The sequence below is a fragment of the Rhipicephalus sanguineus genome, chromosome 11, assembly GCF_013339695.2.
Source record: "Rhipicephalus sanguineus isolate Rsan-2018 chromosome 11, BIME_Rsan_1.4, whole genome shotgun sequence".
Classification (NCBI taxonomy): domain Eukaryota; kingdom Metazoa; phylum Arthropoda; class Arachnida; order Ixodida; family Ixodidae; genus Rhipicephalus; species Rhipicephalus sanguineus.
In genome coordinates, this window is record NC_051186.1 from 35,109,302 (window position 1) to 35,136,903 (window position 27,602).

The 27,602-nt window shown below is 47.7% G+C and overlaps 1 protein-coding gene across 1 annotated transcript; it reads right to left on the reverse strand.

Moving 5' to 3' along the window:
* Positions 1–428: 428 nt before the first annotated feature.
* On the reverse strand, positions 429–16,050 carry LOC119373690 (uncharacterized). Its single transcript, XM_037643755.2, has 5 exons — positions 15,667–16,050; positions 14,614–14,718; positions 8,639–8,721; positions 5,999–6,058; positions 429–586 (listed from the first exon to the last, which is right to left on the reverse strand). Exons 1-4 carry the CDS (start codon positions 15,844–15,846, stop codon positions 6,022–6,024), a joined length of 405 nt encoding a protein of 134 aa, XP_037499683.1. The 5' UTR covers positions 15,847–16,050; the 3' UTR covers positions 429–586; positions 5,999–6,021.
* Between the last annotated feature and the right edge of the window lie 11,552 nt (positions 16,051–27,602).

Genomic DNA, 27,602 nt, shown 5'->3' on the forward strand with positions numbered 1-27,602 from the left:
ACTCTGTGTTCCTTTCGTCTCCGTCTTTAGCGCTCCATCAATCATGCATGCATTCCAACTAGCCCAACTTTCCATTCTACTGCTTTAAACCACCCACTCGTTACGCAATTCGCATTGTGTGACGCCTGGTCATTATTATTTTACCCTTCTACCACGCTTTATTACATCCGTTAACGCGATTCCTTGCCCGACATGACGCCGGAGGCGTCGGCGGGAAACTACGCCAGCAAAATCGACTGTTGTTGTGACCTCGTAAGAGATTTCGCTGTGATATACATCACGTGACGTCATGAATGCCGTCATCTGATGACGTAAAATCACATGACATCTTCGTTTGGTCACACGTCGGCCGATCCCGCAGCTAGTTCGACGCCAGGTGTAGTACAGAGAGCGAGGAACGATGCAGTCGACTGAGAATGTCAAGGTAATTTAATGAGTATCTTGTGAAAGCATAGACTGTCGCCTGTTCTCTCCTCACTTTACTGTCACTTCTTCTGTGACTTTTTCTCACTACGGCGAGAAATCTTGCGCGGTGTTCACGATTGACCACGGCCGTAACAACGGCCATCTAACTCTTCTTATGAGGCTGTAAAAGAAAAACAAATTCAAGTCAATTGTTTCTCGCCACTGTTAACAAAGTTTTTCTTCGATCAGCGTTAAGGCTGCTGGGCACATACGATTGTTCTTACCATGAAGAATCACCAACTTGCCCAACAAGCTTCACTACTTCTTCACTCTGTTAACACTTCACTCTGTTAACATTTTTTTTATTATTAGCGTAAACAGTGCTGAGAAAATAGGAACTTTTTCTATGTTCTGACACTATTTTATTCGATGATGCCTGTTAAGACGTTGTCATGTCAATTGTAGTTAAGAGCAGTAACATCACATCAGATGTGTTTGCACTGATGTTGAAAGGTCATCCAAGGCGTACCAAGAAGTTCACCGGTCTACCCGTTTTACCTATGGTTATGCAACCAAGCCAATGCCACAACCCGTGCGGGCAACTCACAGATGTAGCTCTGCTTGCATCCGGTATCTGAACGTTCTAATTATTACCTGCAAGTACATGTCCGGGGAGCGAAGCGCAACCTGTTACGTCAGCGGGCTTCATAGTCTCCGTCACATCGTCATCACACCGCGGAGCCGAACCATGAGAAAGAAGTAACTAGGAGAATAAGGATGGGATGGAGCACATTCGGCAAGCTTTCACAAATCATTAATGGCAATAATAATAATAATAATAATAATAATAATAATAATAATAATAATAATAATAATAATAATAATAATAATAATAATAATAATAATAATAATAATAATAATATCTGGGGTTTAACGTCCCAAAACAACGATATGATTATGAGAGACGCCGTAGTGGAGGACTCCGGAAATTTCGACCACCTGGGGTTTTTTAACGTGCACCTAAATCTAAGTACACGGGCCTCAAACATTTTCGCCTCCATCGAAAACGCATGCAGCCACCGCAGCCGGGATTCGATCCCACGACCTTCGGGTCAGCAGTCGAGCGCCATAACCAACTAGAGCACCGTGGCGGGGCAAAAAAAAAAATCATTAATGGTAGTTCACCGCTATCACGAAAGAGGAGGACATATAACAGCTGCATCTTACCGGTACTCACCTACAGAGCAGAAACCTGGAGGCTTACAAAGAGGGTTCAACCTAAACTGAGGACTACGCAACGAGCAATAGAAAGGAAAAGATAGGTGTAAGGAATAAGAAGAGAACAGAGTTAGTCAGGAACAAACGGGCGAAAAGGACATCTTAGTCGAAACCAAGAAGAAGAAATAGACATGGGTAGGGTATGTAGCGCGTAGCCAAGATAATCGCTGGTAATTAAGAGTAACTGACTGGATTCCAAGAGAAGGCAAACGCGCGAGCGGGAGACGGAAAGTTAAGTGCACAGATGATATTACGAAGTTTGCGGGTATAACGTGGCAGCAGCAAACGCAGGACCTGTTTGATTGGCGGAACACGAGAAAGCCCTTTTCCCTGCAGTGGGCGTAGTCAGGCTGATGATGATGACGATGATGATGACGACATCGCCATCACCAGAAAATTGAGCACTGGACACGGACGCTTTACAACAATCACCGATTACTTTACTACTTGTGTTGCTGATAACAGCACTTGCTTTCCATGTGCTCTTCGTCAAAGTAGCCGTGAAAACGCGGCATATCACCTCTGCTGTTTCGCATCTACAAGATCAACGTGTCATTAGGTATGGTGCTATACGTATTGTACACTAGCCCGGTCCCTCAGCAGCGCCAAGCTAGAAGATACTTCAAGCTTGTTTACCGTGGCTGACATCGGCTCAATAACTGTCATTCGTCTGTGACCAATTGTGGTTTCTTATTACACGTCGCTCACACTACAGCTTACGCTTAGGAACCCGCACGTGATATTTAGAACGTATGTTTCCTCACAAGGGCGGTAATTCGGGCTAGTTGGTTGTTCATGATCGCAAGAAACATCGCAAAAACCAACGAACGAACACAAAAAGACAAACGAGCGCTTTTGTGTCTCGTTGACTATACTATAGTTGCGCGTCGCTTATCCAACGTTTGATGAAAACGCGGGCTGTATCGGCGCAGTAGACTTACAAGTATGACGAATATCCTTCCATAGATGAAAGAATTATAGAAACAGACTTAACAGGTGGTAATTAATTCTACTTATCGGCAAACTAGAAGAAAATATGAAGGATTTTGTTTTTATGATGAAAGGCTTGTTTCACGCTAAGTACATATGGATGACAAAGCGACACCATCCTATACACACACATAATACAGCACTGCAGACAATTCTGTAGAATGTTCCCGCACGGCCGCACCTCACGCAAAGCTAACCTATGCAGATGCTGCTGCTTGGCGCAAGCTCCAAACTAATGCGTTCCTTTAACTCCGCCGCACTTTTTACCCTACAAGTTATCCTGATCGATGTCCTTTTCTGTGAAGGACACCCCAGCTTGTACCATATCACGTGGGAATGCCTCACACCGCCGCCTACCTAAAATGCCCAATCCCTCTCCCTTCCAATGGGAAGCCACAGTTCCGGACCAGTGAAGACGGATTTACTGGGGCAGCCGAATCACAGGAAGCAAATGAGGCCCTGGACTGAGGGCGTCACCCTCTGAGACTTCGCAAGCAAAATGAACAAAAATAAGTTTTCTCCTACTACCACTACTACTTCGGCATGACTATGTAGTTCTGAGACCATGTGTTGTGTCGCTTCGTTTTTTCCGAACTAGGGTGAGAGACACGCTCAAACATTGCTTTCACAGGGCTAATAAGAAGACCCGTCGAAATCCAACTTCAGCTTTCTAATTCGCATTGGCAATTAGCATGCATAGATGCGCTGTGCCAACTCATACTATTCAAGTGTCGTTAAGGCGAGTAGTTCTCAAAAACACCAACAGCGCTTTTGTGTTGCGCATCGCACAAAAGCAGCTTTGCCACGGGCCGAGAAGGTGCAGAAGCTTCCAAGCTCAAGCCGCGTTGCAAATGAAGTGCACAATGACTTTTGTGTATATATCTGCGTTTGTTATGGGAAGCGTGCAGCACCTGCAGGTGGCGCAACAGTGCACAGTGCCAGCGCGCCGCCAGAGCTACGGTGGCCACTTCACTTTCCACCCGCGTGCTACGAATTGTCTTCCCCTCTACTACGCCCGCATTGTATGCAAGTGCGTGTTCGCGTAGGCGACAGGTGTTTTAAAAGGGGGAGGATTTCAGAAAGTTAACCGTGCAGGATTTTTTAGGGCCTCAAATGAGAGAAAGGACATAAATTATACCGAAGCAATCATGTTTTCGACGCGACAGGAGAAAGCACGGACGCTCGACAGAGACTAATGAAATGGCGATGTGTGCAGCAGGCCAGCTTAAACCTGGAAGCAAACACCATCGAGGCTTGTATGCATTATTTCTTATCAGTTTGCCTGCTTATTACTGAGTAACGATGACATTTGCGTCCGACAGGTGCCGTAGCTTGATCTTAAGTCTTAGACAACCTAGTGCAATTGGAGCAAGAAAATGACGTCATTGTGGTGTCATACAATGTGACGTCACATGATGACGCCATCACAAGACATGGTCGCTTTGCATTGCCTCTGTGATCGGCCAACCGATCACGGAGGCAATGCGAAACCAGGTTAGGTGCAGAAAGCTTGGAATGCCCGTTTCTCTCTTTCTTATTTCTCTCTTCTCTCTCTTCTCTCTGTCCTATTATCTCTTAGTTTCAACTCTTTCTTTCTCCCTCTCTCTCTTTCACGTGTGTCACGTGCTCCATTTCGCCGAGCAGAGTTGCTGTACTCGGTAGTGGGGCTTGCCCAATGCCTGTGGCGCATACCCACATGCGGTTTTCTGCGGACGCCAAAGTTTTTACGGCCGGATTAAACAGCTCCGCTTTTAAAACGCACGATGGCCGAACCATGTTGTAACTAGTGATGGCTGTACAGCAGTTGCGCGAAGCTTTCCTAGTCTCGTTCGTGGACGTTGCTCGAGCTGCATGAGTGATTGAATAATTCTGTTACGTGCCAGCTTTGCAGTGTTATGTCTTAGCTGTCAGCGTAGCTCTATGAATGGCGTGACGCAGCTTCGCTTGCAAGTGCTGTGCTGTTCGGGGGTCAAGGGCAGGACAGTTAGATTAAATGTTAAAATTCGCGGTTCCCGATCTGCCACGCATCCGGAGCTTGTCCCTGACTGTTCCCGTTTACGGACAGCGCAGTTCATTAAATGCGGTACGTCGTCGGAAAAACAGCTGGAGCGTACGAGGGACAAATTGGATCCGTCGATGGCTTTCCGAGAACGAAATGCACACTCAAGGTCACTTTGCTGGCTGCCACTCGGTTCCGTCAGCACTGTAGAAGTGTCAGCTAACTTGCATGGAGCGTAAATTCACAGCGAACTAGCGACAGCATGTACTTTGTAAACATGCGCAGGATCACTTGCTTCACACGTCGTACGCTGCGCATTCAACGTTCCCGCTGGCTCTTAAAGCATTGTAGCGCTGGAAAACTGAAAAAGTTCATTTCAGGTGGGGAGTTCTTAGAGCTATCAGCACAGTCTACGACGTAGTACTCCATAAGCGAAGTTGCAAAAGCTGCGCTAACAATCTGACACAGCTCCACTCATGCAGAATTCTGGTTTGAGCTAGTTGGTACCAGCACCGACAACACCGTCTCAATGTAAAAAAAATGGTTTTGGCAGCCTGATGGCAGCGCATTGCAAGGTGTGTGGATGCTACCCCAAGTTCACGGAAGCGAAGTTTATAGGCAGAGCAAGGGAAAAAACGGAGAGAAAAGTAATAGAGGCGAATTTCATAAGGCGAAGGGGCGACGCCTGCGTCAGCACGGCTTCGCTATCACTTCAAGATAAAGAGATTAGTTTTCTCAGCTGCACGTTGCGGTTCCTTGGTTGTTAAGAAAAATGTGACGCGCGCGCACTCATCATGTTGTTTGGCTTGTGTTATAAAATCATCTTTTCGCTGTGAATAAAATTACTTGGAAGTTCGGCGCCCGTCCTGTTCTTTTGTGGTATGTGTCCTCGTTCGATTTGCGCCAGAAGTATCCATCAGTCATGCTCCACCCATGGCCGGCTGCTGCACGGAGCACGCAAGATGCTTTCGCTCATTCCCGCACTGCGGCCTTACCTGGTCATTTCACGTTTCCTACACGTATTATTTGTGTGTATATGTGATCATTGTATATATCATAGTCATCACCCGACACCTGGAGTAGCAAGCCAGGAGATAAACCAGGCAAACATCTACGGAAATTTCATTAAAATTGCTATCTATCTGTCTCTCATGCTATCCAAGTAAAACTGGAGTCGAGCTGTGTGAGCCTACCCGAACCTGTATACAGTGTACACTAAATTGAGAGCTGAGAATTCGTTCATTGAGAAATTTGGACATCCAGGTAAGAGACGCTCACAAAGAGCACTAATTTTCGTTTCGTAGGATGCGAATACAAATTACCCACCTTTACGTACGTGGTGTCGGCATCTACGCGTCGGCATTTAAAGGAACCAGCACGGCGCCACTTTCGCAGGACAGGCAGGCAACGATGCGAGATAAAAAAAAAAAAAAAGAAAGGCAAGTTATAAGGTTGGAGCGGAAATGTATGTGCACTCGCGTACATGTGTAAAACGTAACTGAGCTTCTCCAGATACAGATCAGGGCTGCGATGCACATGAGAATATGTTCTGATTTGGAGTGATTTCAAGCTCTGCAATGAACATTCTTTATTTATATACTATGCTCTTTGTAGGTGTGTGATTCGGTGCAGCACTTTCAATGAGACCTCAGTAATGGCAAAGCGTGGTCCTTCATTCCTCTGACTCAAAGGGAGGTAACATTTTACCGCAACACTCTTTACAATCGCAGCGCTATGAACTCCTGTTAAGTGCATCGTTACACTTCCTTGGCCGAGCGGGCCACTTCGTCGCCACATCTCCCAGCTCCACGTTAGCACTACGACACGACAGGTATATTTCGACATAGAGACAGATTAACTACAGCCGGTTACAAATTAAGGATAAATATATGCCCCACCCAGAGATAGTTTGCATAGACAGCTTATGCAGTTGCTCATTACCATCACGTCAAACACCGTTGCTGTAGTTCAGGTAGGTGATTTTCCCAATCAGACACATGTACGTGTCGCTGATTTACGGTCAGAAGCTTGAACTTCTGACAAATTTCTAGAAAGATTCGGACATGAGTGCTCAGATAAAACGTAATATTTCAGGTGTGGACAACGAACTTTTAATTCTTGACATCCGTAGTACTTACACTAGCACGGGGAAAGTACCTGGCGCGACTCGCTCTGCGCATAATTCTGCGCAGCCTCCACCGCGTGACACGGCTGCCCGCTGCACTGCATTTCGATAAGCCACAGCGCCACCGCAGCGTCACCCGAGGCATACGTCACCGACGGTGGCTACGAAACCAGGCCGACCAGGCTGCCAAGCTCGGAAGATCATCAATGCTCTGTTACCCAGACGAGCGTAGTATCAGAATGCTTGCCCGATGCTGCCGCTAGTTGAATAAACAGTTGTTACATTTTTATGTTGAGATTCGTCCTTCCGTCGACACGATATCCCACATACTTTTAGGCAAAATGGAAACCACCTATAGCACGAATCTCTTGCAGAGTTGAATGACAGGCGCGCCACTGTTCAGGGGGAGGGGGGGGGGGCTTATAATAATTGTTATTTTGTAGCCGACTGCAGTGAAACTTCAATTGAACGAACTTGAAGGGACCTCAGGACAAAGTTTGGTAAAGTGAAAGTTCGCGGAACTGAAACAGCTAAGTTGTAGTTTATTATCACAAGCTGAAGGAAACATCAGCTTTTCAAACAGAATTTCAACCCACTTATTCGACATGCTGCTCATTTGTATGTGAATTTATGCTTATTGAGGATCCTGTGAAGAATGCAGTAATCGTTTGCTGCAGTTCGGCTCTTAAGACTGCACTGGTTACGAAGTCAATTGTCAAGAGACATGCGCTTCCGTTTGGCGCTCATGATAACCAGCACGTGGTTGTAAGGATAAGGCTACAGTGCCTAGAATATGCTGTACTAAGGCTGTCGCTGCGGCTATGACTCCGGCTGGATTCAAAAATATGTACGCAGCCAATCGAGCTCAAGGCCAATTGGAGCTCGCTTTTTGTGACGTGGTAATGAAGCGCCGTAGTCAGCATAAAATCAAGGCCTCCGCGATTAGCTCCGGTGGCGCGCCGTTGGCGGAGCTGATCGCGAAGGCCACGGTAAAACCATGCTACAAAATGTGCGCCTGTACTTGTTGAAGTGACCAACATGACTTGAAAGGCATTGGAAGGTGTTACTGAATGCATTCGTAGAACTTAAATGCGCTAAACTGAAGGTAGTTAGTGTCGGCCTCAATGGCGCTTCTGTGGGGGATCTTAAAAAAGTTCGTACAACTGAATAGTTCGTTTAATTGAAGCTCATAGCAGTGGTATTTTACTGTAAAGGGAATAACTGAAGCATTTTATGTCCTGAAGCGAAGTGCCACGTGCTTGAGCTAACCTTGGAAGATCTTTTCTGATAACGAAACGACTCGCATTAACGACAGATAGAAGTGTCTCGACCAGGGGCATAGCCAGAAATTTTTTTCGGGGGGGGGGGGGTTCAACCATACTTTATGTATGTTCGTGTGGGTGTTTGTATGTGTGCGTGTATATATACGCAAACAAAATTGAAAATTTGCGGGGGGGGGGGGTTGAACCCCCCTCCCCCACCCCCCCTTGGCTATGCCCCTGGTCTCGACAATGGCCTATACTTTTATGTCGCTGTAGCCATTCTTTTGAGTCATAGTTGCTTACGCGGGAACCTATGCCGTTTAATTTGCGATTTAGAGTGATCATTTCGAGCATTTGTTTGTTTTGGTCTGTTCGGTGGGTGATGTTTGAAATAACTAAGATAGGATACGCGCATGGTTCGGAATAAATGTTGGTTCCAGCGCGTGTTGCCTCTAACTCGCCGCACTTACGAATTTGCAAATGATAAACTTGAGGCCCCGACACTGGAGAAGTAGCACGCACGCAGTTGAGATGAAATCAAACGAACGGCTACGTGCGCCGCAGATTATATAGACTTACATGCACAGGGTCTCATTGAGGTACTTGGGTCTTCTAAAACCTCCGCCGAGAAACTTCACTTTACCGATACAGTCCATGAGGACCTGCACAATCAGATTGAAGTAGACCAGGTGAGCGCATGCACCGGCACAACGGGGCTCGAGTTGGCTATATGGAAACACATTTTGCTCGCCAATTTACAGATAATTTTTAATTGCGGAGCAGCTTAAGGGACCCTCTTGTCATGTCTCGCGTTGGTGTTACGTGTATTCCACGTTTAAAACACATAACCCGAGCTGGCTGCACGCTTGGAGTGCCAGCGCTCGCTCGCCCGTGAACGCCAGCGTGGCCGAAAAGGTAATTCTTCTGTCCCAGCCAGCGAAGCGACAGAGAAACGCCTGCGTCGAGAGTTAGACACGGAATAGGGTCATTCCACGCCAAACGTCCCAGCCATTTCGGTGACGATCTCAAATGTACTCGAATAAAAGTGTGCTAATTTAGTGCATTGGAAACAGTGAATTGCTAGAATATTTCGGAGGGAAAAATTTTTGGTCACGTGGGAGCATGAAAGGTTACAGCGCACATAGACGGGGACGAAGGAAGAACTCACAATACATAGCGCTGAACCTCCTGATATACACCTGTCTTTTTCGCACTCGTGAAAAGCGTCTACCGCCTTCCGCACGATAGCTAGAAGCTGCGGCGCTGTCGTCTTAGGCTTCACGGCGAACTTGGGTCCTTGATTGAGGACGTGTTCCACGTCACTTGAAGGTGCAGATCCCCAACGGTGTGTACCGGGTTGGACTCGGCAGGCATCCTTTTGCGAGCCATGGCCCGTAGACTGGGCAGTATATGTGCTGCCACCAGCACTCGGTTGTTGTGTCCAGGATGCGCAAACACTCCTTCCACTGTGTCAAGGCACGGGTGGCCCGAACACTTACGTGTACACGCTGAAACAGGCACTCCTTATAAGAGTGACATCGCTCTGGCCGTTTTCGTGTTGGAGGGAGGCTTCTAAACATGGTCAGGACAGCTGGTGAAAGAATGTTGTTACCTATGCAGAAACCCAGCTCCCGCGATCGGCATCTTGCGAAAGGCAGTTAGCGAGATGAGAGTGTCTGGATGCGTGGGACAATTGAAAGAGCCCAAAGATGTGGAAATGAAGTTCACGAGGATGGCTTAGAAGGTTCAGCGCTATGTCTTGTGTGTTCTTCCTCTGTCCCCGTCTATGTTCGCTGTTATCCAGTACCACCAAGCAATCCACGTGGGAGAGAGAGCGAGAGAGAGAGAGAGAGTACAACTTTATTAAGAGCCCAGTGCAGACGCTGAGGTTGCCCCGCGCCACCCGGCTACTCCCACGTGGGGACCGGCAGATCTGGGCTAACGGCCCTGTCGCGGGCGCACTGGACGGCCATGATTTGGTCCTGTAGGTTTGGGGAGCCTTCTGAATTTCGCAGAGTGTCGTCTGACGGCGGTTTGTCAGAAAAATTGTTCTGAGAGTATCATTTCTTATTTCAATACCAAATTTGGCTTATATATTAAGCAAAGACGCTTGTCTGAGGTGCTCGAAGCTCAAGAATATTACTGCAATTTTTAGACCATATACGCCTCCAGAATTTTCGTCATAATGTGCCATGTTTGCATTCTTTCCCTTATAACGTAGCGCTATGTATGAATATCTCAGTGAGGAATACTTACTCTACAGAAGGTATATTTTACTTTAAAAATATTTACAGACCACTGATGTTTCTATATTTTACGACAAAAAATCACAAATTTGACAACGTCATCATTTTGGTCGACATGCATTGAGACGCAATTTACACCACGTGGTGCTCCGATTAAAAATCAGCTTTATACCTTAATCGAAAGCAAATAAATAGTTCCTACATGGCAAGTTTTGTCTTTACAATTTTTGTTTCAAGGAAGAAAATAAATTTTGGAGTTCCCCATTGACGGCTATCTTCCCATTTGGTCATACGGCCGCTTCCTCGTTGAAGTTCCCTATTGCCGTAAATGGGGAAAATCAAAAACTATTTTCTTCCTTAGAATAAAAATTGCAATGATAAAACTTATCATATAAGAACAATTTATTTGCTTTCGATTGAGGTATAAAGTTGATTTTTAATTGGAGTACCACGTGGTGTAAATTGCTTCTCAATGTGGACCAGTATGACGGTTTTCTTAAATTTGTGACTTTTTTCTCGTAAAATTTAGAAACATCAGTGGTTTGAAAATATTTTTTACGTAAAATATACATTCTGTGGAGTAAGTAATCGTTACTCAGATATTCATAAATAGCGCAGCATCATAAGGAAAAAAATGTAAACATAGAACATTTTGACGAAATTTCCTGAGGCGTATATGGCATAAAAACTGGAGTAGTATTACTGAGCTTCGAACACCTTACAGAAACTCCTTTGATTAATATTTAAACCAAGTTTGGTATTTAAATAAGAAACGATACACTCAGAATAATTTTTCTGACAAACCACACGACATTCTGCGAAATTCGGAAGGCTCCCGCGTGACCAAATTTTATTTTCTCTGAAATATTCTAGCAATTAACTGCTTTCGATGCACCAAATGAGCACAATTTTTATATGCATTTGAGATGGTCGCCGAAACGGCTGGGACGTTTGGCGTGGAATGACCCTAGAGAGAAGCGGAAGCGAGACGTCAGAGCCGGGAGTTAGACGTACCGCGCTCTGCGAGCAGCAAAAAGTAGATAAAAACTTGGTTGATTCCTCCGCCAAAGGAATCGGTATAACACGAAAGTGAAACGTGTCCTCACTGAAGTAAGTGAATGTTTATTGTACTCTCGCTGCACCAATGCACGCACTTGCACCACATTCATCCGTCTACGTCGTTGCCTTTCAGCGGCGTTTATTGCAGCCGTTTTATTAGTCGGTGCCAGTGCACTCGAAGCAGTAGCAGGCGGAGAAACAGCGTTGATCCATTTAGAAGCGGCCCTACGTTAGCGAAGAGGCGTCACATGCTGACGCGAATGACGAATCACTTAACTGCTTCGTCACCGAAACGAATCAATGTGCATGCCGCCTTTCATCGACCATAGAGTTTCCTACAATATTGCGGCGAAAGCGTCCGCCGTGCTAAGACTACTGAAGCGCTCGTAGTCGGTCCTCTTTAGTGTCGTGATGCATTAATTATGGCCTCCGAGATTGGCTTCGGCAAAGTGCCGTTGCTGTGTTGCTCAGGCCGTTCAATTCGCACGGCGAGAGCGGTGTGACAGCCAGAAGAGCGTCGCTGACCGGACGCTGAGCTTTAAGGCACCTCGATGGCAGCCTTCCTTCGTTCCTTTGTACTGGGTGGTGACAGCTGGCATCGAAGCTTGGGCTAAGGTCGCCATCCCTCGGAATGTCAATGATTTAGGGGGCCCTGCAACACTTTTTGAGCAGGGTCAAAAAGCGCTGCCAATCGGTAGTCGAGGCTCCCGAGAACACGCGAGCCAAATATTATAGCGAAGCGAGCGGCCTGGAATTTACAATATATCCTCAAAGTCAGCTCAAAATCGCTCCCTCTTCTCTCGACAAATGATGTATTAGTCCACAATATATGACGCGATTGTCGGCAGTTCCACCATTGGCTGATGTTATAATCACGATAACACCCTCATTATTACCTTCGTTGTTAATTTTGAGCTCAATAAGTAGATAATATGTATGTTTACATTGTGTTATGCCGTTTAAACACCGAACAAACATTCATATTAGCACTTCCGGTCTCACCGACAGCTCTTCTGCTCGTAGTTGCGTGGTTGCGTTTTCTTCACCATGCGCAGTGCCGAAATCGTGAATATTTCTGTGCTTTTGACCATCGCCGGTTGCCCTTGAGAGTGGCAGCCGTTCGAGTGTTGCCTCGACAGCTGGAAACTGCATCGTCGGCACGTTCTCACGACCGACAGAGGCAGGGGTGCAGGATTTCTCCGATAACAATGCTGGCGCCGGCTAGCTTAGGATACCTGTGTTCGCTGTATGGCGAGAGTCCCGTTCGCTGTCTATTCAGTATGTCATCGAGCCATACCCCGGCGTATCCTCAACGTAGTCTCACGTTCCCGAGAAACCGCGACACAGCAACCAAGCAGACTCGCATTTTCACGGTAGCTGCAGACAGCCAGGGTATGGGTCCGCGCCGGACCGATACCCCACGATCCTTTCTTCTAGTCTTTAGTTCCTTGTTGTCGGCCCGCACTCGCTGTGCGCCCGCATTCGAAGAGCAAACAGCATCGAAGTGCCCACCCACCGGCTTAAATACTGTCAATCCAGTACCGCCACTGGGAGGAGGGTGCACGCAGCTTTGCCGTGTTGAATACGATTCAAGCGCGAGCAGTGCGACGAGGCGGTGTATCGGAGTGTGGGTCGAAACCCATCTCAGCTGTCATTCGTTCCAAACCCGCACGCTGGTTTGCGTCCATGGTTGGCAGAGCGATGAAAACACTACGGCAGTTCGAGGTGCACACTCAACATTACCAAACCGACTCGCAGTTTTCAAGCACGCGCGATACACGGTGCGATGGGCTCCGCTCGACGAGGACCACGCAAGCCGGCCGGAAGTGGCGCCACAGGCCACGTGGTTGCGCCCAGACGCCAGAGAGAAAAAAAATGAAGAAAAAAATTCCGCCGGCGCTGACGTAACTCTTGGGCACCTCCTCGCACCTCTGCTCTCCCTACCTCCACGCCCCGCGCAGCTTTCCGCGCGCTGGCGGCGTTGAGCAGAGGGAGAAATCTGCGGAACGTGATTTCTATCATTTGGTAACACCACTTAGACTTGACGGATTCGAAAAATTTTTGCGACATATGACTCGTGAAAAGTCATACGTCAATAATCAGACTATTCCAATATAACTCAGAAAGGTGTTGCAGGGCCCCTTTAACAGACAGATCACGCCACGGCTGGACGAGAAGCGCGACAGGAAACGAGACGCGCGTCGTGTCTCCCCTCTAGACTTTACTCTAGACTGGCCGTGATTTCTCACAGGGCGAGCGGGGAACGCGTTACGAGAACCAGGCGAGCGTCGGAAAGCTATATTTTTTTTATATTGATGGATGCTATGAACGAGGCTTGGGCTACAGCGGCCACCTCGCGGTGTTTTAACATAATTACACTTCCCTTTTGGAAACGCGCCGAATGGCACGGTTGTAGCATCGGCGCGTTGCCGAAGTTGATCGCGGAGGCCGCGCATTACTTCCCGCTACCGCTCCCAGATGGCGACACCACCCCTCAAACCAAGAACGCTGCAAAAGGAAAGCGTGAGAGATAAAAGGCGCATTCGTGAAGCCATTGCAAGTGTACGGTGGCGTAGTAGTAAAATGCCCGTCACCTGTTGTCGCGGACAGGGATGTCGCAGATTCGACACCTGTCAACAGACCTTTTTAAATGCGAAGCATTTCTTAGCGAACGTACAGGAAACAAGCATCGTACTAAATGTATACTGCTCATCTTGTCAAGGAAGAGCGCGGATGTAAAACAATGACAAAAGTTGGAGGAAACACCCAAGTAGAACGACGTAAAATAAGACATCACATTCATCTGCTTCATCTTGTCCCGCACACGTGTTCATGTATGCGCCTGAGTGGCCTTTGCTTATACGATGTTTGTTCAATTAAAATTTTTCATTTGACAGTCAGCGCTCGCCTAATTAAGGTGTACTTTTGCCTTCGTTTTACATCGCACTATTCCTCTGCAAGATGCACGATCACCAACTCTTCCAAATGTGCATCCGTATACTGCTCAGGCAACTATACACGAACTCTCCATGTGTAAGGACCAACAGTGGAAGAGCAGTTATTTCAACAATAAAGAGTATACCAAATTCACTGCATTTTCGAATGAACTCTGAGCGCCATCGGTCACAAAAGCCACGCCATACCTTTTGCTTTTTTTTGTAACGCGAAGGATTCAGTGTATTGGAATATGGGCTTTGCTTAAGACGGAAAAACGGAAAGTGGAAAGAAAGGGCGATCGCGAACGCTTACTGCTTCAGGTAATGGGGGACACCTCCGTCGTACTGGAGGGCGAGATCCTGGCTTGCACTTTGTCTCCAGGGCATTATAACGAATGGTGGCAAGGTTGCCGTCCCGCTGAAAAGTACGTACGACATGCTAAATAGAAAACACTTGAGAGTGTGACGTCACACAGATCTGGTGGCGCCGCTGTCACGTTTTGGGTGAGCAAAGAAAGGAAAATGATTAACGACTACTCATAGTAGCGCGAATTTTCCTGAGAAGCAAAAAAATTAGAAGTCGCTTCTGTTTGGAGCGGCTTGGATCGAGGTCTGCAGAATAGAGAGAATTAAACTTTATTTTACGATCAGGCACGCGTTCTGTTCGCCCACAGTTAAGTCTCTTGCTTATTCCAGGTGGCCATGGTTTGCAGCCGACGCCCAAGCCCTGTGCACCAGCCGGAGCTGGTCCTTGGGGTGTAGTGACGTCAGCAACGCCTCCCGCTGGTCTTCCGGATTTTGTTGTACGCTCTGTTCGTCTATGGGCGCGATACTTGGATTGTTTCGGTATCCCTATACCATGTGGTACAAGGCGTCAGCAGTGACAGGGCGCCATGTGCTGCTGCTATTGCCGAAATACATTGCGTGCACTTGTGTACCGTGCGGATAGGCGCCTGTTCTCCAAGTCATTGCTAAAGAGAGGAGCTGAAAACCTATTTTCGGCTAAAGTGCCAGCAACTTCGAGGACGTGGAAACATTTGTCTATTTTCTCAAGTTGACAAGTGAGATCTCGCGTACTACGTTTGCTGCGCATGCATTAGTTCCACGAAAGCGCCATGCGAGTCATTCGATGCTGCGAACTTTAGACACTATAGCGTGCCGGGATAATTAGGGCTGGGCGTAAAAATACACAAATACTTGCTTGACATTCGCACATTTGCGTCTTGGGTTAGAAGAGACATTACGGTGATTCGGAATTGTTTATCGGCATGCCATTTACGAGGGTAAACTGGAATCCCGCTAGCGATCGTCTTGCATCCGGCAGGAAGTGTCAGCAACAGCAGTCGCTGCAGTCCCTGGCACTTACCGTAACCCCGGTGATCTCGGTCACAATTTTTGCGTGCTCGCGGGAAGTTTTCAGGGCCAGCATACGCGCGAAGCGCATGTAGCGGCGATACTCGGATTTCTTCACCTCCCTTGCTTCCGAAAGATCCGAGCACACAGTCGCGGCCAGAGTCACCATGAAAAGTGCAGCGAGGAGCTTCATGTCTGGCGTTGAAAGAAGGCGGCCGCAAAGTGGGGGCTTCGATGGCGCAAAACCGCAGCTCTGGGTGTCCACACCAAGCACTTAAATACAATTAACGAAGTCATCAGTTCGTGCCGTAAGGTCGTTGGTTCTTGTTTAGCGATTAATATGTCACGTCGCCGAGAAGGCGAGGGCAGCTCTCAAAGTTGCATCATTTGACGGAACCGCGTGACGAAGACACGCGGCACAAGAGAGAACTGTTGGCTGGCTTTTTTTGTTAGTGTATCGACAACTGTTAGTGGGATATGACTCACAAGGCACGGCTAAAAGGAATAATAAAAAGAAAAACATGTCACGCTGAAAACTCTGCACGCTAGCCTACTTCGTAAAGTGACACTGGGCACCACTGTGTATGTAGAAGCTTGCGAAACTTCACAAGGTTTACAGCTGTAGTGCCTAAGATGGCCTGCAGCGTGTCTTTCAGCCCTTTGAGGAGGGTAAGACAATCGTTTATGTTCATCTTATGTATGAGCGTAAGATCTGAAAACAAAAAGAATCATCGCATTCTCGTTCACAGAGCAAGTTTCGCAACTCCTTAATATTATGTCGTTGACATCTTAATACACTCAAAACTGCGATTCTATATTTGTTCAGTTGTGAACAGGAGCGAGGACACTACATGATATACGGCGCAGTGTCTCGGCAGTTGTTTCTCTTGATTTATAGAGCTATCGGCATTGTTTTACCCGCAAGTAATTTCCTTTCAGACAGCGGTCGTTATTAATGACAGCCTGATAGTGTCGCGTACGCTATAAGGTCGGGCTGGATGTATTCCTTCACGAACAGTTCTCCCTTTTATGTCCGTCACATCTTGGTGCCGATGTCGTATGCTAAGAAATAAAACCTCTGGATACATTTGCTGTCGTGTGCGCTTCAATAGATATCTATGCGTTCATGAGTAAGGTTACGTGGAAAAGTTGCTCTGTCGCAGTTCAATGACGTGCTGTTTGTGGTACATGGCACTAATATAATATTTCTGTCGAAACTATGAACTTAGTTAACGGTTGGTTGTGTAGCAGCCAAAATTATCTTAAAAATTGAGCGGCATACCGCTAATATGGATATAAAGTGAGCGGTCGAAGAAATCGCCGAATGAAGGAAATCACGAAACAAATATTGAGATTGCAATTCGTTTGCGTGACTTCAATGCGATATCGCTCGCACAGTTTATAATGTACAATAAGATGACAAAAACTGTTCTGAATATTTTCCGAGAATATTGCGCGATTGAAGAACGCCGCAAGTCCAAATAACGTCGCCAAGTGCGGAACAATGCAATTAAATCCATAATTTCACACTGTGATACTGGCTTAAGGTATTGGGAAGAAATAGCAACAGAATAATTGTTTGGATTTCACGTTCCAAAACCACGATATGGTCATGAAAGAAGCCGTAGTGGAGGGCTCCGGTAATTTCGACCACCTGAGGTTCTTTGACGTGCACCTAAACCTAAGCACGCGGGCCTCTTGCACTTCTCCTCCACCGAAATGCGACCGCCGCGGCCGGGATTCGATCCCGCGACTATACCGCGACCTTCGGCTCAGCCGCTAGACCACCACTAGACCACCGTCAGAAGTAAAACAACAGCACCAAGGTTATTTTATGCTATCTTTTTACTTCGTTATCATTGCAATAGAACATGATGATACGTATTGAAGAATGCGCCTTTCTATATTGTTTCTTTGCAGGTGCGTCGCCTCTCAGCGCTAATGTACTGCTTTCTTGCTGGTCTATGGAGATCAGTTCTGATTGGCAACGACTGGATTCTTCCATGAAGAGCCAATCCTCAGAAGAAGCCCATTTACGATGGCTTGACGCTACACCTATAAATGAGTAAGACGAAATATTTATTTCGGGTGCGTCATAGGAGGGTGCAAATTTTGGTATTATTGGAGTGAATGGTATTCTTGTTCATTGAAAAATCGCATTATCTGATAGAGCAAGAATGATGTGAAGATTTTTTATCAGGCCTAAAATGACACAAACCCGAGCTAATTTTGTCAAACCGAAGCGTATTCGGCACCAGCTGCCTTGGAACATGGCGCTTGCAAGTGCAGCCAAATGCTTCTGCCTTTGGAGGTTTAAATAACACCGATGCTACTTCCCGGCCTCAAGAAAAATGGCTATAATACCCGTACCAACTCACGCCATATTGTCAATTGTTTATAGAATAGAGTGTGTATTACTTTCAAGACACGAGAAAGTGGAGAGAGAGACGAAACTTGTTGTCCTTGCTTGGGTCAAGGTAGGCGGAGTCCGGGAAATTAGCCCTACCGGAGCCCCCCTTCCTCAGGCGGCTGCCAGACCCTGAGTCTTAGCGGCGTCTTCGGCCAGCCGGACTGCCCAGAGTTGGTCATTCGGGCACGCGCTGGGCAGCATAGCCTCCCACTGCTCGGGCGTGGTTATCCTAAATGTAGGGTTGGTGCTGTGTTTTATGGTGCGTGTCGCTGCGGGACATGTCCAGATAATGTAATCGAGGTTGGCGCGAGCCGCCCTGCAATCTGCATTGTGGTGTATACTCCTGGGTATAGATGCAACTACAGCGTGAGTGTGAGGAATGTGCGTTTCTGTAATAATCGCCATGTTATGAACTGGTGCTAATTTAGCGACTTGTCAGAGGGTGGGTACTTCAGTCTTGCCCTGCGGGCCGTTTCAACACTGCTGATGCTTAAAGTAAACTCGACCCCCCCCCCCCCAAAAAAAAAATATGGTTTGTGAGCTTGGGACTCAAAAATGGGAGCAGATTGTTCTGGGTTGCTACGACGGTTTACCTGGTAATACCACTCTCTTTGTTTTTGAACAAAGCGAAATTAGCGCTAATGAAGGACACAAAGGCGTGACAAAGACGGGCGCTTGCTCGAAGCGGCCGTCCTTGTCACGCCTTTGTTTTCTTCATTTGCGCTAATTTCACTTTGTTCAAATGCAGGACCAGCTAGCCCAACAGTCTGTCCTACTGCAGCTCTCTTCGGCACCAATGCCTCTTATGCATAGAAAAATAACGAACGTCATATCGGTTTCAGCGAACATCTACAAGACTCCAATATAGGAATTTCATAAGAATATTTTATTGCGATAGCAATTACATGGACAGTCTCGACGGGTTTTTGCCGTCGCCATTGGCGTCGCCGTCGCCGTCGTGTCCTTGTGGTATGAAGTTCACATTCATAAGATCCCCCCGCGCATTGTATGTTCTACCACGGCTGTTTCGGCAGCCTCGCGATGCGATGTATGGTTCCTTGCCATTTGTTTCAACACAGCAATTTCTCTTTTCATTTTTGGGCACTGTTTTGAGGAAGCTTCGTGAGGTCCATTACAATTGGAACACTTGAGAACATTGACTATACAAGTGTCCGCAGAATGGGTTTCAGCGCAAAGCGCTCACAAAGCGGCGAAATCGGCGCCGACGTACATCCAAGAAAACCAATGCTTGTGCATCTGCAGCGCCCCTTGAACGCCCTGCTTCACCAACTCCCTTGTCACCCAGACCCTTCGCGGCCGGCACGAAACAAACTGCAGTAAAACGCACAGTTTCTGGAGATTCCACTTGGCCTCCATTGCCGAAGCCACAGTCACAGAGATCATCGACGGCCGGTGCAAACCAGCACGACAATGAAGGCATGGACACTACTGACGCAGCTTGGCCTGCGTCGCCGAAGTCGCAGCGACATGCAGATTCACACTGCACATCGGCAACAGTGCGCACTGAATCTCCGACTGACCAGTTGCCTGAAGAAGACAAACCAACCATCATAGTGCTTCAGTCACTGTTGGACACACTCCGCGTGTTCGTCGGCAAGCTGAAACCGCCCTACGCTCAGTCCGTGCAACAAGTACTGGATGTTCTATGTCCAGTACTTGCAAGCCTTCAGTAGGCACCATGACACGACTCTCTACAGCGGAACGTCTGAGATCCTGAGTCCAGTACTATGGAACGCAGCTGTGTTCTTTAGGCTCGCGTGTATTGTTACTTTTTTGTATGCTCCCTTCTTTCTATCTCCCTTCTTTCTCTCCCTTAATCCCCTTCCCCCAGCGTAGGATAGCAAACCGGACGCGCGTCTGGTTAATCTTCCTGCCTTTCCTTCCTCTTTCTCCTCCTCCTCCTCTACCACGGCTAAAAGCGCGCGAGCGGGGGTGACGAACGCGGTCGAAGCAGAGATCAAACGAGCCGGCCCATTTCCGTCGCTCGGAGGGTGCATGCGATAACATCACCCCGCTCGGGAGGCCTGGCGTCGAAGCAGACAGGAAACGCCACACCCTTCTTTATCGAGCATGAAAAGACGCGAGGTGGGGGTGGGGTTGTCGCGCGAGCAGCCACTTTGAACTCTGAATCTAAGGGCGCGGTCGCGATCGCTGGCCCGCACGCTATCTCGACAGCCATCACAGCAGACGGCTCGTATACCCTTCTACGTGCTGCGCTCTCAACGCGAAGTGACTGTGCGGAGAGCATCTGTCCCTGGAGCGGCCGTATTCTCTTACACCAGCGTTTTGTAGTTACGTGAGATCGGATACAAAACAGTTAGCTGCCAGCCTCACTTAGTGTAGCACTACAATTTGTTGCTATGGCATTCATTGCTTCGCCCTTGCGGTGAAACTGTGACTTTTTTTTACCAAAGCCGAGGCCTCGAACATCGAAAAGAAATGCCTATCAAGAAAAAGACCGCCTCTGGAATGCGACGCTTCACCAAGATAACTTTCTGCATTGTATTGACCCAGAAGTGAGAGCGAAAATTTCCCGAACACTTCCTCCGCACCTAGAGACGCTGTACCATCGTCTTCGACTGAACGTGGCATACACGAACAGTTATTTGTACCGCATAGGGCGCACCACTAGTCCCTGCTGTGATAACTGTGGCAGCATAGAGACAGTGGAGCACATATTACTGGAATGTCCCGCATACCGCGACGAGAGAGAATTGTTTGAGCGACAAATGTACATGATTTGCCACAATCAGTTAATGTTGCACAAAATATTAGGCCCGGTGCCCGGCCTTTCAAAACAGCGATGGTTTTTACAGTCACTATTCAATTACCTGTCAGAAATTGGCCTAGTCGGAAAGCTTTAATGATTGACTATTTCACATAGAAAAGCCTTAATTACCTGGTACCCTAGTTGTAAATATTTCTGCCAGGTTCACTTGCGCATTTCATATCTGTTTATATTCTTTCCTTCTATTATTATTCTCTTCCCTCTCTTCTGGAATATCTTAATCCCATGTATTACCCGTCCCTATACAGAGTAGCATGACATGGGGTATACAGACGCCGGCAAAAATCTCTGTTTTTCTAATAAAGAATCTCTCTCTCACTCTCTCTACGAGACTATGAATTAATTATATTTCGCAGCCGAGGATAAACTATCAGCTGTTGCGCGTCCTCAGCTTGTTCCGTCGCAGGCTCCGACTGACACCGAGACCTTTGTGTTGCCAGTTTAGCCGACGAGAACTGGCGCACGTTCGACACATGGTCACTCAACCACTCACCTTTCCCTTTACATCGTCAGCTGCAAGATGAACCTTGTGGATGGCCCGTAAACGAACTCAGTGATCCCGCGCGCCAGGCCTGTGTATCCGGAGAGTCAGGACTTTTGCCACGTTGCTGGATTCCGACTTGACCATAGAACGTCTGCGGGACCAAGAGCAGCAGGCAATGGTTGCAAACGGCTTGCGAGCTCCATACTTCTGGATGCCCCTCGACAAATGGACACAGGTATGCGCGGGACCACGAACTTCATCCCGAAACTGTTCGTTCGTACGAAGCATGCGTGCCATGCCTGCTGAAGCGTTCCATATATGTCATTCCAATAGTTTCGTGTGGTTCCGTAATATTCTTGCCAAAATATATGGCAAATATATGGAAAATATATGCAAAACGTGTGGATTCCGTAAGGAAACATACGGTCTTACTGGAATGGCAAACGTAACGTTTCAGTGTGATGGGCTTTCGTGCTTATGTAGGGCGAGGAAGAGGGTTGTGGGAAGGACATACAAGCCGGCCAGAATCAGAGAGTGCTCTTATATAGCTGTTTTCCTCACAGCAAGCGTGATATACAGAGCAACCTGACTCGTGACGTTCAAGGCAGAATGGTTAGGCATACGCATACGTGATATCACGGAGACAAACGAACCTATCCACAATGTCAGATGCATCATGCGTTAAGCAAGGCCCTAGGAACTCGCAAACGCTTGTAGAGCTTGCGGTGACGCTTGATGTGTGTAAAAAGAAGGCTACGTGTCACTGGTGTGATTCGCATTCCTCAAGGCCGAGCGCACGATGCCGTCGTAAATAATATGCGCCTGCTACGCTGCAAGGCCGTTTTGCCATCGTACGCTATACAGGTGAAAAGCTGGGCTGATGTATCCGGGGTCCTTGTCGAATAAATTCAGGCAACGGCTGTTGTCTGTTGTTTCTTGTTACGTCCTCTGGCATTGGAAGCAACTATGTGTAACGATGCACTTCGCTGCTGTGTGAGCTGTCGTGATTGCTATAGAACCGAAATGACTGAAAAGTCAGAGGAATCTTGCTTTTACCCGTGGGGCACGTTACGTTCGGTTATGGAGCAGGTGTCGAACGTGTGGTTACGGTTTTTCATTTTAACTCTGGATTGTCACGACTCTGTTTGTGTAGCCTCTGTATTTTCAATGAAAGTTTGTTTCCGGTGATGGTGCTCAATTTAAGGCTGCAACCGAACGCCGACTCGGTTTACTCTTCATTATCACCTATCGTTGTCGGTGTCTGTGATTCCAATTAATATAGTATTTAAATATAGCAACCCAGTAATTTTAACCTATGGAAGCGAACGGAATAATCCGCCCACTTCTTGGCATATTCCCTGTATTGGGTATGAGCCCCGTTACCGAGGGGAATAAGAAGAATAAGAAGAAAAGGTCGGGTTACACTTTAGTACCAATGTTCTAATTTCTATTCAGGATAATCATTTAGGTATCTGGTCTGAGTGTACAGTCGCGCTCAATATGACTTGCAACGCGGGAGCGCGTGGCCTCAGTACTTCAAAGACTTCGCATATCTTCCACTAGCCCTCTTTTCTATAAGTAAACGCCGTTCTCTCACTTGTTGATGATCCCAAATAAGAAAGTAACATTTAGTTGTGGAAATTAGAACAAGTTGAAGGAATGCGCAATCTTTGAACTCACCAGGTCACGCGCATGCCATATTGAGCGTGACTGTATAAGTAATAATTATTGCACTCTTTCCTTCATGTGTTTGCTTTTCTTTTCTGTTTAATCATTAGTTGATATTACAAATATTCTTTGACATTTCATATGAACAATTCTTAATATAAAAGCTGCACCCCGAAGTTCGGGGTACAGCTCAACTGCAAATTGCGCGGACCCCTTAGGGTCATAGGCGTCCCCGAGTTGTTCACGACGCGGGCCAACCTGTCCGGAATCTTCGAGACGAGGATTCCCGCCCTGGCGGACGCCTTCCACGGAGCCTTCTTGGAAATGAACGAGGAAGGCGCCGAGTCCTCGGAGGCCTGCGAGGAAGTCGTGGTCGGTGGAGGTCCGGGTTTGGGCGAAATAACGCGCTTCATCGTGAACCGGCCTTTCATTTTTCTCATCAAGCCCCGACACGGCACCGTTGGACCCTGTGCCAACGCCTTGAATAACACACTGCGTTCAATAGGCGCCGCCCGCGGCGCCAACTCCTTTGTAATGACGGACAGACCGAGTTATCGACATCCAATAAAGGTAATAAACTGTATTGTCAGTGATGCCGCTTGAATTCAAATTCAAGTGTCTACGCAAACGTAAGTTGCGGCCTAGAATGAAATTATGTGTCGCTTATCCTGAGAGCGAACATTTTAGCGAACAGTTATGTTGCAATAAACAATGGTATAAACGATGAACGTGTGAAAACGTGTGGATTCGTGCATCAATTTATTGTGCTGGCAGAAGTAACTTTGGGCGGCTCGTATAGTAATGGCTGTTCGGCGACATCGGAACACATCGTACAGCCCCTAAGCTTCGGGAAGGCAACTGCGAGTACGACTCGATGGTGGCTGTAAGTCTGATGCGTTTCGTTAGTCCTTACTAAAAGGCGAACATTTAGCAACATCTACCGGTTCATTTGGCTATGGCAAGTGGTAAGTGTTCGTTTAACGACGCACGGTATGTTAAGATTCTTTATTGTCTGTTAGTTCTCATTAATATTGTGTATAACAAAGAAAAATCGAGCCCTTAAAAGTAATCTTCTTCCCAAGATTCTTGGGAAGTCATCATATGCGGTCGGTGCAGCATTTGCCAAATGGAAACCTTCAGTAGTCTCAAAACGACGGCAGCGTTTGCATGCAGATGTCCGTAGAGTAAAGCAGTGCATGGTCATCGTAATTAAATTACCCCACCCATTACAATGTTCGGTGCGGGTCAGTGTAAGCCGCATGACGTAGACGGTAGTAGCCGTGGGGTCGCGAAATTCGCGCGGATGTGCACACAATTCCAAGTGAGCACAAGACTGATGTCGTAGCAAAAGTAAACGTCGTGTAACCAGCGGTGTGTCAGTGCTGTTTCGTTATCGACGTTGCACACCCGGCTCGCTAGCAGAGTGCTCTTGACTGCATGGAAATTTCGCATTAATAGCAAAGCGTGCATATTGAAGCAAGCGTTCGTAATCTCTCTAGTAAAAAAATTTGCGCAGTGGCCTGATAGACAATTAAGCCTTCCTAAGTGTTTCAGGCAGTGAAAGGCGAACAAGCTTCGCTGCCGCCGATGTATGTAATCTCGGATCATAATAATATGGGGGGTTTTACGTCCAGAAATCACGATATGATTGTGAGGCACGCCGTACTGGAGGGCTTCGGAAATTTTGACCATCCGGGGTTCTTTCACGTGCACTGACATCGCACTGTACGCGGGCCTCTAGCATATCGCCTCCATCGAAATGCGATCGCCGCGGCCGGGATCGAACTCGCGACCTTCGGGTCAGAAGCCGAGCACCGTAACCACTGTTCAACCGAGGCGGACATGTATCTCGGAATAGCTAATAATCACTATATAACTTAGTAGGTTCTTTTTTTTTTCGTTCCTCCGATAAGCCTTTTCTTGAACGTAGCAGCAATCGAGGAGCAGCAACATCGTGTTCCAGGATTCTTTTTTCTTATTTTTTTCATGCTGGGTATGTGCCATTTCACGATAGAAATCATCATCGGCAGCAACACGGTCCACTCGTGGCCGCGCGCTGCACGAGACGAAAAAGGGACCGGCCGCCATTCCAGAACGCTGACGAGGATGCATCATATCCAGACAAGAGTGCATAATTTCCAGACAAGGGTGCATCATTTCCTGCAGCGACTTCTGCACGGCTCGCACGCGGCTGAAAACCCAGCGGCTCAAGACGGAGGCCGCAGACCTGACCAGTTTCCATCGACCGACCGTAACTTCCCGACGACCAATGGTCATGACAAAGCCGCACAACCGGCGCACCTCCAGACATTGGAGCCTGTGATCGTGGGCCTCGCCGTCGACCTGTACCGGCAACTGGTGCATCACGTTGAGGGCGACCGCGTCCACGAAGACGTGGCTCGCATGGCTCAAAATTCCTGCGCCCGGGAGAACGTGATCTTCTCGCCGGTGACCGTGGCCGCCGCGCTGTCCATGACGTTGGCCGGAGCCCGCTGCGAAACAGCCGAGGTACGTTTCGCGCCAAAGGAGGGCTGGAGCGAGTGCAGTCTTCTTGCTAGCTTAGTGAGGCTGCCTTACTATTGCGATAGCAAATATATGGACACTCTCCGCTGGTTTTTGCCAGCGGAGAGTGTCCATATATATATATATATATATATATATATATATATATATATATATATATATATCACAAAAATTTCTTCCGAAGCGCGGAATCGAACAGGTGACCTCTCGCTCCGCAGCACGCGGCGTTAAACGGATAGGCCATGAGGCGTAAGCACAGAACACTATACAACCATTCTTTCAGCATGCTAACGGCGAGCTATTTATATAAACTATTTACTTCAGCTTGCTTTCCTGGTCACAAGCGAGATGGTGCGAGGGGCGCACTTTAAAGGTCGTCGCCCCGCTCGTTGCGATGCGCTCGCGCCTCCTGCGTCGCCAGGCGCACTTTGCCCTACAGGGCGTGGTCGCCTGCGCGCGCGCTTATCTCGTGAGGGGGGTGGTTGTGTGCCTTGAGCCTTCACCACGATGTCGGCGCTGAAGTTGCAGAGCGTACGAAGGTCACTTCGCTCACTGCAGCGGCCGCGTTTGCGAAAGGAGCGCGCTGTTCAAACAGAAAGTAACAACTGTGACAGTTGTTAGATTGCGCTCGTCTTGTGCATAGCTGTGCGTTCGTTTCGTGCGTCCTTCTTATACAGCTGTACCTTGCGTCCTGTTGCGGCGAACTCCACGCTCATAAAAACACACACATTACCACACTGGTCGTGGGAGGCGCGACTCTCGGATCAGGCCTTGGGAAGCCAACTGGCAACCCTGGACCAGGCCCGGCGAGCTGCAATAGCCAGTGGAGCACTGGACGAAGGGCCCCACCCACTTTAGGTGCTAATAGGAATAGTTAATAAACGTTTATTCTCTCTCTCTTCTTTGTTTGAGCAGCGCGCATTAAGTGTCGAGCTGTGACACTTGATAGTTTGCGCTCGTCCTGTGTGTGTTCTTTTCGTGCGTCCTTTGCGCTTGAGCGACGTGCTGGAAATTTCGAGCTGCTTTCCGTTCTTCGCGTTACATTCCAATTTGTTGCTATCGCATTCATTGCTTCGCCGATGCGGCAAAACTGTGACTTGTTTTTACCCGTTACTGCAAGGCTTACCGCTTTACATTCATAGAAAACGACAAACGGACTATGCCCTGCCGTCTCTGTGTCCTTTTGTCCTGTGGTTCGTGCGGTTTCTAGTTTTCTATGGACAGTACCAACCGACCCAAATAAGCACTCCAGCGCTTTACATTATAGGTAGACGTTTCCGTTCGATATTTCCACGCGGGGACGTGTAGAGCAGATGTCTCAATATCCCGCCGCCGTTCTGATTTTGTCTTCTCCTTTGAAGTCGCCGTATCTGTGCCCTTTAGCACAACGTCATGAAATTATCTTAACTATGTACTCTCTTTTTTAAAAGGAAGAAGAAACCAGAAAAGGCGGTAGCACTTTCTACCTGTGCGATAGTAACTGCTTGTCATGTATTGTTACCCTCTTCGTATACTGCAGGTGGTAACTGCAAGCATAGGCATCGGCGGTGGGTTGCAAAGGGCGATCAGCCGTTTCTGATATCGCAATCTGATCTTTTATGGAGGTGACTGATCATTTCATTGTTGCATGGATATGAGCGCATGACCGTCGTTGCCTGTATATAGCTAGTGAAATGTTGCGCTGCTAAGCACATGGATGAAGGTACAATTTCCGACATGGAGGAAGGAAACAGCTGAGAGGGAGCATTGCGCAACGCGACAGAAAAAAATAAAAAGGAAGAAGTACGTCATGCACAAGCCAAGCTTCGCTTGCCCCCCTTTTCCCGATAGGGCCTTACATCACAAACTTCTTATTACGGTAATAATCCCAAAGGTATCAAAAGAACGGGAAGTATGTACCTATACCCTGTACTCCCGTTCTTCCTCCGCCCTGTGTGCCGTATGCAGGAGATCGCTTACGCCCTGCACACCCCGAACGATGGCCAGATTCACCGCCTGTTCGCCGCTGAGCTGGCGCGCATCACGATCCCGACGGCGGGGATCACCTTCAAGACG

What these genes read in the sequence shown, in the direction of transcription:
- LOC119373690 (XM_037643755.2), bottom strand. Translation starts at nt 15,846, where the DNA reads ATGAAGCTCCTCGCTGCACTTTTCATGGTGACTCTGGCCGCGACTGTG. An exon ending in CCGAGATCACCGGGGTTACG is followed by an intron (nt 14,719 to 15,666) that starts GTAAGTGCCAGG and finishes CGTACTTTTCAG; the next exon opens with CGGGACGGCAACCTTGCCAC. An exon ending in GTCCCCCATTACCTGAAGCA is followed by an intron (nt 8,722 to 14,613) that starts GTAAGCGTTCGC and finishes CTGATTGTGCAG; the next exon opens with GTCCTCATGGACTGTATCGG.